Source organism: Fistularia commersonii, chromosome 7 (genome assembly GCF_037954325.1).
Source record: "Fistularia commersonii isolate RoL2024-O1a breed Wild chromosome 7, RoL_Fcom_v1.0, whole genome shotgun sequence".
In the NCBI taxonomy this organism is placed as follows: Eukaryota; Metazoa; Chordata; class Actinopteri; order Syngnathiformes; family Fistulariidae; genus Fistularia; species Fistularia commersonii.
Window position 1 is genome coordinate 20,834,273 of NC_141290.1, and position 11,782 is coordinate 20,846,054.

At 40.1% G+C, this 11,782-nt stretch overlaps 1 protein-coding gene across 2 annotated transcripts; it reads left to right on the forward strand.

Moving 5' to 3' along the window:
* The first annotated feature begins 1,569 nt into the window (after nucleotides 1-1,569).
* Nucleotides 1,570-11,550, forward strand: nicn1 (nicolin 1). Of its 2 annotated transcripts, none has more exons than XM_086148904.1 (7): nucleotides 1,570-1,701; nucleotides 3,731-3,880; nucleotides 8,499-8,678; nucleotides 9,935-10,072; nucleotides 10,614-10,682; nucleotides 10,765-10,869; nucleotides 11,195-11,550. In XM_086148904.1, exons 2-7 carry the CDS (start codon nucleotides 3,734-3,736, stop codon nucleotides 11,231-11,233), a joined length of 678 nt encoding a protein of 225 aa, XP_086005030.1. In that variant the 5' UTR covers nucleotides 1,570-1,701; nucleotides 3,731-3,733; the 3' UTR covers nucleotides 11,234-11,550. The 2 variants fall into 2 exon arrangements, with proteins under 2 accessions (XP_086005030.1, XP_086005031.1); XM_086148905.1 differs by having other exon boundaries at nucleotides 9,935-10,048.
* The last annotated feature ends 232 nt before the right edge of the window (nucleotides 11,551-11,782 follow it).

Below are 11,782 nucleotides of genomic sequence, written 5' to 3' on the forward strand. Positions count from 1 at the left end.
CACGCAAACAAAAACGCAGACTCTGATTTACTGCACAAACAGTCTCTACACCCTGCACTCCCATCATGCATTAGTAAACCATGAATGTACAAGTACATTAAATAGTATGCTATTTCAATGCTCTGTATGGGTAAACGTGTATTTATTGACAATAAAGTTGACTTTTTGACTGACTTTGACGTTCCATTTTACATATTAAGAACAACTACAGAGGGTCAGCATGTCCCACGCACTGTATTTAACATTTCCTGACCCTTATAATTCAAAGGTTTATTGCCAATAGCAATAGTAGTTTAATATAACTTTGTTGTTGTTTTATTTTGTCATTTGTATACCATATTCTCTGGTATATATCATAAATGTGCCTTTTTATGGAAAATAATCACAGATTTATTTAAACAGAGAGTCTCAAGACCAAGTCTTGTTGTAATGTTCTTTCTCTGGAGATGACGAGCGACATGTTAGGAGGTTGGCCTCCGTCTTGCAGGGATTTCGTTACAAGTTGCAGGGGAATGAAAGCTTATTCCTATGGCGAACTGATAACGCCTCAGGTTAACTGCCTTGCAGTTAGCACAACTTCACACCTGCAGTTCTTTAGCTTACAGAATATAAAATTTCTTTACTGAGGATGTAAAGGAGCTGGGAGAGAGAGAGCCAGAGACAGAAAAAAAGGGAGGGAGAGAGAAATAATTTCTCTCTCCCTTTCTTTTCTTCTCTGTATGAATGAGGGCATTTCCCAGAAATTGTGCAAACATGTCATGGAACAATACTGCTCCCTGCTGTTCAACAATGGTGAAACAAACACTTCATCACGGCACAAATAAAATATTTGGTGAGTTACTTCATGGGTTCAAAAAATTAATTGAATGTGTTCTTCGAGAGAGAAAATATGTCAGCTTTATGTATATGAGGAAAGGGATTCCATGTTTTTGTGTACATATGTATGTTCTGTAGGGGTAGTAGGGGTTACAATGGCCAGAAGGAGTGATACTATCAATTATTTTCTATTTTACTCTTTTCATGAACGCATGGTCTCACATGGTCATAGAAGTCTATCAGCCAGAATAAAAGGAAAGGTGTACAAGACAGTGGTGAGACCAGCGATGTTGTATGGACTAGATGGGGTTGATTTGCTGCGGCGAACCGTGAAGGGAAAAGCCGTAAGGAAAAGAAGATGTTGTAATATTTATGTGTTGTTCTTCTATGGTATGCTCAGAACGATGCCACCGAGCTTCACGATATGCTGCTTTATTGCTGCAGGAACTTATTGAACTTCCAGCCAAATCATCACATCCAGTATAGGCTTACACCAGTGTCATGACACAAGCAATATGTGCAAACACTAACATTAACATCACTTCAGTTTATTGGCGTTAATTGAATATTACTGACGTGACGTTAAAAGTACCATCAATACTTTGAATGTATCATCTTTCAAACTATTAAAATGCTTCTACTGTCACACAAGCAAAGAGACGAATAATGATTGACGCTGGTCAATGATGGCTAATGCTACGCAGTTGTTGCTGGCCCTTTAAGACGCTCATCGTCGCCATGGTCACAGTCGGGCAGGACTGCAGGCCGCAGCATCCCTAGCATGCTAGTCCGATACCTGCTCTAGCCGCAGATGTTTGGCAACCCGGAAGCCCAACTTAACCAGCCTTCCTTTAACATATACAGAGTCGTTTCCCAGAACCTACGGTAAGATCTGAACTGATGCGGCCTCACTCTTTGATGCGTTTCCGTTACTGTTCGATCTGAAATGCTGACCGGTCCTTTTACAGCAATTATTGAGCTAACCTCACCTCAGACAGTTCGCTGTTAGTCAATGTTCCTCGTGAAATTACAAATAACTTATGCCTAGTCCGTAGGCTGTCACTTCCAACGGCCAGTGATTCTCGGGGTGTCCAATTATGTAATATAATTTAATCACATTTATATTTGGCTTTGGATCAATGAACTCTAAAGAAATCCATAAAACAACCTATCTTCTTACATTTGTAATGTCACTTAATACCTTTCACTGATCTCTGAAAATGTAAGTTTTAGAAACATCACCCACTATTCTGTGTTTTCGTTTTATGTATATGATGCAGTGTGCATAAATTCAATGAATATAATTAATGCTCTTTGGAAGAATTATAAGGAGTTTCATTGATATTTTTGGCTGACTAGCATGGAAAATTATGTATATATATAATTTATTTCACTTCTCTGAAAATCATCTTTATCCTCATTGTCCTATGAAACGTAACTATCTTTGTTAGGGAGCTGCTTCGTGGTGAAATTGGCCTGAGTGGTTCAACCAGACATCCCTGTCCACAGCGATGAATTGTAGTCCATCTTTGTTAACAAAAGTAATTTGATCAGCGGATAGAGCACAGAATTCCTCCAGTCAGTAGTACGAAATGACTTCATGGCCACCTGCCAGGTGTATGCACCTGGCCTGGAATAGCACTAGCCTTGAGGTGTCCATGGGCCATCACTATCAGGTTTCTGACCCATCCCAATTTTCTCCCCTTGACATTAAGGAGCAGCAGCTATACCCATTTTAATCCCCCTTAATCTCCACGTGACATTGAAAATGCATGTGAAGTGAGACAACTTTTTGCCATGTTGGCAAACAGGGCAAAACGGTAGAGTTATACACTTTCTTGTATTCCTCAGTAATGTAACTTTATCAGGGATATTGGTACAGGATATACAGTGTACTCCAGTTTGACCTCCAACAAGGAGGTTGAACTTTAAGGCTGGATGTTTGGATTGAGGATTTGCTCCAAAGGCTCTTTTCTCTAACTCAAAATTTCCTTTAATTAGTTTAATGGGCCTCTGCTCCTTAACAGCTTGAAGCCCTTACCTGAATTTGTCTTACAGTCCTTTGTCATGCCCAACCGAAAAAACCTCCCACCACTTTTTTTCCTCCATGGTTTCCAAACTTGCAGTTATTATATGTAGCTTCAGGAGATCCCCTCTCCAATCACACCTAATGGACTATGCTTTGGCTTGACAGCCTCCTCCACAGGAAGTGTCCACCAGCAGTTTCTTCAATATTCACCACAATGAGGAAAATAAGACTTTGTGACCACAGCTACTTTTAAGAATGAACCATTCTAATTCAACAGTCCTGACCTCCTCATCAATGTGGGCAAAATTTCTAGTGGTGTAAAGATCCCACAGACAGGGTCTGCTACCAATGTTCCCAGTTCACCAACATGTGATTCAAGTTAGTCCCAGTTGATGACCCGGTTACCAGGTCTCTACCTTTCTCAGCCAACTTTCTGAGACATCCGGTTGCAAGTTTGGTGATAGGACTCAAAGTCAATCATTGATCTTTTACTGAAGGTGTTCTTGTACATTCACTTATGAATACACTTATGAATAACCTTATTCTTGATTACTTTGGTGTTCTGGACAATATGCGCTTTGCAGAAACAGACCCATTCATCCCAACTCTAACTTTCTCCCCCATCCAAGTCTCACAGCAGAACCATTAAATCCAATCTATGTAACCAAACAACACAGCTCTTAGGATCATGGGAACACACAAGCTACTCAACTAAATTAGGCTGATGATTCAAGGAGTGTGAGAATATATTTAAAAAAGGGAAAAAAATACAGTAATGTCCTCCAGTAGATAACACTTCAAAAACAAAAAACACTTTATTAAGTTGATAAAAGAAAACGCACAAATAAATATGTGATTGGTCAAAAGTATCTTTATGTCATCCAGAAGATGAGTGGGGATGCCAATGACATTGTATCACCTGTAACCTGCACCATTAAACCCCCTGTTTACCTGCACATCGGAAGTGCCAAGGACTTGACTCATTCAGGCGTCTGCGTCATCGATGTCACCCTCCCCTTCAGAAAGCCTGTGAATGTAAGTTTTTTTCTGAGATCGGAAATCATGGTAACCACTCTAAGTATAATTAGTATTATGAAAAGAACCAGGCTGAGACTGTCACAGAGTACTTTTTTATCTGGGCCTGACCGATATTTGGTTTGTTAGCGAGGTAAATAAATGAAGAATAAGACGTCAAAAGTAATGCCTTGATTCCCCCCCCCCCCCCCCCCCCAGCCAGACACTCTTGACATTTCAGAATTTAAGATTCAAGATTCAAAGCATTTATTTCACATGTACAGTGTAGAAACGTGTTTCCCTATACAGTGAAAGTCCTACTTTGCTGCCCACAGTGCATTTGGAATGTAAACATTGTTGTAAATATGATTATAGCGTTGAACGTGAACAGTGCAATAAGACGTTTGAGTGCAGATATACTGTGTGTCCAGGTGACCAGGTGGAAAAGTAGTAAGGCCAAGAGCTGAGGAGCACGCTTTAAGTTGCACTATCATGGTACTGACAGGGAGAGAAGTAGAGTAGGAGTTATCTTGAAGGAGGAGTTTGTCAGAAATGACCTGGAGGTCAAAGAATGTGAGATAGACTTATTAGTCTGAAACTGGAAATTGAAGGTGTGATGCTCAATGTTGTCAGTGGCTATGCCCCATAGTTGGGATGTGAGTTTGAGGAGAAGTTCTGGAATGAGTTAGATGAAGTGATGCAGAATATCCCCAGAGATGAGAGGGTGGTAATTGGTGCAGACTTCAATGGGCATGTCGATGCAGGCAATAGAGGGAATGAAGAAGTGAGGGGTAGATTTGGTAAACAGGATAGGAACGCAGAGGGACAGATGGTGGTAGGCTTTGCAAAAAGGATGGAAAGGGGTGTAGTGAACACTTTTTTTTCCAGAAAAAACAGGAACATAGGGTAACATAAGAGCGGAGGTAGGAGGATGCATGTAGACTACATCATGTTCAGACAAGGTAACCTGAAAGAGATGAATGACTGCAAAGTAGTTGTAGATGAGAGTTGAGCCAGACAGCATAGGATGGTGGTTTGTAGGATGATTGGTGACAAGGAAGATCAAGAGGACAAAATGGTGGAAGCTGAAAAGGGATGAGTGTTGTATGGTTTTCAGGGAGGAGTTGAGAAAGGCTCTGGGTGGTCAGGGAGAGCTTCCAGAGGATTGGACAACTACAGCTGATGTTATCAGGGAGTCAGGTAGGAGAGGACTTGGTTCATCATCTGGAAGGAAAGTAGAAAAGGAGACTTGGTTGTGGAATGAGGACGTGCAGGAGTATATACAGAGAAAGTAGTTAGCAAAGAAGAAGTGGGACACTGAGGGGACTCAAGAGAACACACAGGAGTACAGGAAGATCCATCATAAGGTAAAGATAGGGGTAGCAAAGGCAAAACAAAGGGCGTATGATGACTTGTATGCTCGGTTGGACAGCAAGGAGGGAGAGAATGATCTATATGGGTTGGTGAAATAGAGAGATAGAGATGGAAAGAATGTACAGCAGGTCCAGGTTACTAAGGATAGAGTGGGAAATGTATTGGCAGATGCTAGAAGAGTGACGGGAAGATTGGAAGAGTACTCGATGTACCTGATAAATGAGAAAAATGATAGGCAGGGTAGAAGAGGTGAATATTGTGGACCACAAAGTAGTAGAGATTAGTAAAAGGGAAGTGAGGAGGGCATTGAAGAGTAGAAAGGTAGTTGGTCATGATGATGTACCTGTGGAGGTGTGGAGGGAGAGGAGAGATTATTGGCTACATAATTCAGCAGGATCTTAGAGAGTGAAAAGATGCCTGAGGAATGGAGAAGTTTGATGGAACCCATTTTTAGGAATGAGGGGGAATTGCGGCAGTTGTAGAGAGATAAATTGATGAACCATACAATGATCAGGGATCAGCTCTGAGCCCCTTCTTGTTTGCAGTGGTGATGGACAGGCTGACAGATGAAGTTAGACAGGAATCCCCATGGACCATGATGTTTGCTCTCACTACAGATCACAATGTCATCTGCAAAGAACAGGTTGAGGAAAATCTAGAGAGGTGGAGGTATGCGCTGGAAAGGAGAGGAATAAAGGTTAGTCGCAGCAAGACAGAATATATGTGTTTGAATGAGAGGAACTCGGGTGGAACAGTGAGGCTACAGGGAGTGGAGATCAAGACGTTGGAGGATTTCAGAGGTCAACAGTCCAGAGTAGTGGAGAGAGTGGAAAGGAGGTGAAGAGATGGGTTCAAGCAGGTTGGGATGGGTGGAGAAAAGTATCAGTGGTACCATTCGTTAGAAGACTATCAGCCAGAATGAAAGGACAGGTTTACAAGACAGTGGTAGTGGTACTGCCTGGTCTAGAAAAAACTACAATGACGAAAAGACAGGAGGCAGAGCTAGTGGTCAAAGAGATGAAGATGCTAATGTTCTCTTTGGGAGTGACAAGGACGGATAGGATGAGGAATGAGTATATCAAAGGAACAGCACATGTTAGATGTTTTGGAGAGAAGGTCAGAGAAGCCAGACTGAGATGGTTCGGTCATGTACAGAGGAGGGATCGTGAATATATTGGTGGATGAATGCTGGAATTGAAGCTGCCAGGCAGGAGGTCTAGAGTAACACCAAATAGAAGATTTAGGGATGTAATGAGAGAGGATATGAAGGTATTTGGTGTAAGAAAGGAGGATACAGAGAATAGGGTTAGATGGAGATAGCAAGTCGCAGCAAGAGGGTTAGATAGGGTTGATTTGTTGTGGCGACCCCTTAAGGGAAAAGCCAAAAGGAAAAGGTGTATGATATTAAATTAACCAAGTAATCGAACATTAATCTTTGGAAAATAATCCAAACTATTGTATATTTGATGGTATTTGTTACTATCATTAAAACTATTAGGATTGTTTTAAAAATAAATAAATAAAAAAAAATTACTTGCCATTACTTGACAAAAATCATTAAATTTAACTTAAAATTCACTACCGATAAATTAAAACTACCTGTCGCACCAGAAACATGGAAAATCAAACAAACAAAATAATGAACTACTGCATCACAGGAAATCACAGAAGTAGAATCACAGAAAAAAATCTTGAATGTAATAAAGTACCTTTTATTCCTCAAGCACCATATAACCACACTCCACAGTTTCACAGTAAACCTACTTTTTTTGCTAAAAGTTGCTGGAACTTCAAAGAACTGTTTGAAGTATGATTTATTTATCCACCAAGATTCTTCGGTCTTGAGCTGGCAAACCTAATACTGTCTACTGGCAGGTTTATGGTTTTTCTTTCTTTTTTTTTTAGTACAGCAGTTTGTCTGGACCACTGACTGAATATTGGGTTTAATGAGCAGGATTCATCATAGGAAAGAGTTTGTTTTAAAGTAAATATCATCCAGCTGCTTCAGCATGATCCGATCTGACAGCCAAACTGTGTTATTTTATGCTGTTAAAATGGCAAACATTGAAATGTACATTTCCTGAAAATTCAAAGTTTTTCTTATCACTTTCTAGGATTTAATGTACATCTTACCTCTGGAATCGACAGATTTTTATCAATGAGCTGATACTTCTCTATGAACCTGTTGCTGAAGTTCATTCAGAAGAACCTTATTTATTTGTTTTTTTACCTTTCCTTCTATTCTTAAGAAATGCAAATTTTGATTATTTATTTTACTTTATTAATTGCACTTATTTGTTTTACTTTTATTTATTGGACTTGATTAAGTTTGTTTATTAGCTGAATTGGATCGAAATATCATCCGTATAAAAATGTTATTCATACGGATCACCTGTTGAAAGGAGAAATTATTTCCCTTGTTTAGTAAAAGGAGCCATCTTCTTTCAGCTGCTCCCTTTAATGGTCTCCACAGTAACTTGACTACCTCCATCGAACCCTAGTTGAGTAACCCTATTCTCTGTATCTTCATCAACAAACTTCATGTTCTCTCACTCTATATCCATTTGTCTTCTCTTTAGTCCTCATCAACAACTCCTGCCGGGCTGTTCCAATCTCAGCATTTTTCTGTCAATAAATTCATTATCCCTCTTCTGTACATATCCAAAGCATCTCAGTCCGGCCTCTCTCCAAAGGGTCTAACATGTGCTGTACCTCTGATGGACTCACCTTTACCCCACCTGTACCCGCCTTTGAAAAAGAAATCCGCACACCAAAATTTCTCCAAAAATAAAGATAATTTATTTTACCTAGAGTACAAAAAAATTCCTTCTCACATGGGCTCTTCCAGAAATATGTGTAAGCATCTGAAGAAAACCCTTTGCTTGAAATGTCATGTGAGAATACATTTTCTGTACGATATGTAAAATAAAGTCTCTTTATTTTTGGAGCACTCTTGGTGTGAATATTTTTTACCAAACCTCTATTCAGATTCATCTTTTAAACACAGAATATGGCAAACTGGGTAGGTATAGTATACATAGAAAGTTGCATAAAACAAACCAAATGCATAAAACACAAGACAGGCTGAAGCAAAACTGAGTAGATATACCACGTGTATCAAGGTATTAGTGAACAATTGGGGAACAGGCTTTATAAAGTATTTTAATAAATTAGGTCAAAATGGATTGCTAGGCAGATTTTCTGGAGCATGTTTCTGTAATTCCAATTCACAATCAAAAGTGTCCATCCGTTTGTGTGCCTATAGATAGAGGCCATTAGTTTCAAGAACTACTACACAGCCTATCTGACAGTGCGTTTGCTGAGGAGGAGTCCAGGTTCGGATATCATACCAACGTGGACCACCCCACTCAGAGACATGTCTCTGATGGATAACCCCCACACTGAGGGTGGGTCCCAGGACTACTACTCCATCCACAGGAGCCAGGTGTGTTGATGTCAGACTTATAAAGGAAGTGAACTTTATCATCCATCGATCGTCTGCCGCTTATCTTGCACTCAGGGTCTCCTGGGATGCTGGAGCCAATGCCAGCTGCCAATTGCAGGGCCATATACTAACAGACAATCATTCCCTCACTCAGTCACATGGGTCATTTTTCCATTTTTTTTCCAATTAACCTGCTGCGTGTTTTTGGAATGTGGGAGGAAACCGGAGAAACCCACGCAGACATGGGGGAAAGGTCCCCTTGTTGGTATTGACCAGGGTCCTTCTAGCTGTGAGGTCAAAGGGCTAAGCACTGTGCCACTGTGCTGCCCAGAGGTGTATCATAATTTGAATTTATTTTTGTATTAGTTTATTAAACATTAAATCAGATATTGCATTCATGTTTTGCAGAAGGTCTGACGCAAAACTGTTTGTAATGGGAAACCATTCAATTTCATCCACAATAACTATGATTTGACTGAGTTTTTCTTACAATTCTGTCATTTTTTAATGTTTCTATAATTATCTTCTCTTTTCGGCTTTTCCCTACAGGGGTCTTCACAGCAAATCAACCCTCTCCAGCTAACCTGATTCTCTGTATCCTCCTCTCTGACACCAACTACCTTCTCTGTATCCTCTTACTAAATCTATAAATCTTCTCTTGTTCTTCCACGAGACCTCCTGCCTGGCAGCTTCACAGGCTCGATATTCAAAGTCCCTACTCTCAATCCCAGACTCTTTCCTTTCCTCTTCTCTCTCTGCTTCTGAACACGCCTTCTTCCTCTCCTCCATCAACTCAGAGTAGCCCAAATTCTACTGGTGCCCTGTAGGTCATTGTGACCAATGGCGGTCGTTGTTAATTCAGGCCTCGACCGATCTGGTATGAGATTATTAGGATTGATTCATGTGTGATTGATTTTAGCAAACGTTTTATGCCGGATGCTCCTCCTGACGCAACCTTCTGCATTTATCCGGGCTTGGGACGGGCTCATTGAAACACTAGCCTGTGACCCCCCGGAGGCTGGCTAAGGGAGACTGGCCCGTGCCGCGTTGCATTAATCTTTTTCTAATGTTTATGATTTTTACATTTTTTGAGTTCACTGGCTATCTTTCAGTTCGATCCTTGCATTTAATGATTATTCTTTTTTTTTTAGTTAAAGTTAAATTTCTTGAAGAACCAGAAGGAGTGACCCAAAATCCTATGTCTTGGAACAGTTCATTGTCATCAGTTAATTGAGTTTGAATTGTTGTGGGTCCAGATGCAGGTGCAGCCTGACCTGGTGTCATCAATGAGGCTGATCCTGAGACAGCCGTCATCAGCCTGGTTGACCTTCAGTCTGGAGGACATCAAGATCTTCCCTGTCAGACAGCCAGTCAGTCCATCTGTTCTGAAGAATGTAAATAAATGATATTGTAGTTCATGATGTCATATAACCTTTTTTTGGCAATTAATCATGACAGCAGCTGGAAGGCAAAAATAAAACCAACTCATTAATGATTCAACAGCAAAATGAAGATTTGGCAGACAAATAATGAGTGAATATTACAAAAAATGAAATAATCACTACATTTGCATCGAAATTGTCTGGAATCATCTGAACGGACTTCTTTGGATACTTGCATCTATGTAGGAGCTGGACCACCATTCCTGAATCATAAAAGAAAAAAATAGAGAGAAGAAAAGTTAAACCTTATTGATCCCCGTTGGGGAAATCCTTTAGTCACAGCAACATAACATTTATAGTATCAATAAATATAAATAGAGAATTTATTAACCCATAGAGGTCTGTATTTGTAGTCACACTCAAAATGAAAGTGGATAAACACTACAGTCAAACATACATCAGATGGCACCAGAGCATAAGTTGGTTACATTTTGTAAGGAGAATGATCAGATAACCTCTAAGACATTCATTTTTTTCTTTGGCTTCTCATCAGAATACTGAGAAGGACCTCTCAGATTGGCTGTCTGACCTGAACCTGGCAGACCATCATCCTGATCTGGAGGTGAAGTGTGTGCTTGTTTGTGTGCATGTGTGTTAGCATGTGAGCGTGCCTGCGTGCGTCTGTAATCATTGCATCTGTGCAGGGCCTCCCCGACCCTCAGACAGTGTCTTCCAGCATCCAGCAAATGTGGGCTCTCACTGAGGTGATGCAAAGCCACCAGGCCACTGCATCCGTTGGACGCTTTGATGTAAGCCTTCTTTTACCCACTAGGTACAGGTCCCTGACTGAATCCAGAATGGGTCCCTACATGTTGTGTTTATCACATGGTGCGATATGTAAAATGATATACTATTTAAAAGACAATATCCATCAAAGGGGAAGATAAGGGATCAATCCTGTGTTACACAGATGAAAGTGTGAAACCATGAAAATTAAAATCGAAATTGCCAACGCCCCTGCTTCTTCAATGCTCTTTTGAACAATGCTGGAAAGTTTATGATCAAAATGTGAAATCCTCAGGGAAGGACAGTTAAGCTGCTGGGTGTTTGACAGTTAATGTGTTTCTGTTTCAGGTGGATGGGCGTTATGACATCAACCTGCTTTCTCTGTAATTGTGAATGATGAGTTGACAAGATCATTTATTCATGTATTTTTAGTTTATTGTTCTTTTTGGTGTTTTTCAGATTTGTAAACATTAGAACCTGCTGCTAATCCAAGTAATTAATTGTGACTTCTGCAGGTATAATTCTTTGTATTTCCCTATATATGAAAATACATGGTTAAAAACTAATAAGTCAGATTCCTAAACTAAAAATTTGTCAGTGATACCTTGATTTACTGTCATATACATTGATTGTACTTTGTGATTAAAGCAGAGGATCTTCTAGGACTTGACCCCCTAAATAAAGCTTCCCTATGACATCCCCTACCTGCACATTGTTCAGTCATTTCCTGTTGATGTTCAGGCAATTCTGCAATAATCTTAGGGAGAGTAATATCCTAATGTCTTCATAATTTTGGCTTCTATTGAGGAGGCTTTTACTCTCATTAACTGATTTTATTCACGTATTCATTGATTTATTTATTAATTCATCAAAATTATTTGTCTCTGAGCCAGTCCCAAGTCTGGATAAATGCAGAGGGTTGCATCAGGAAGGGCA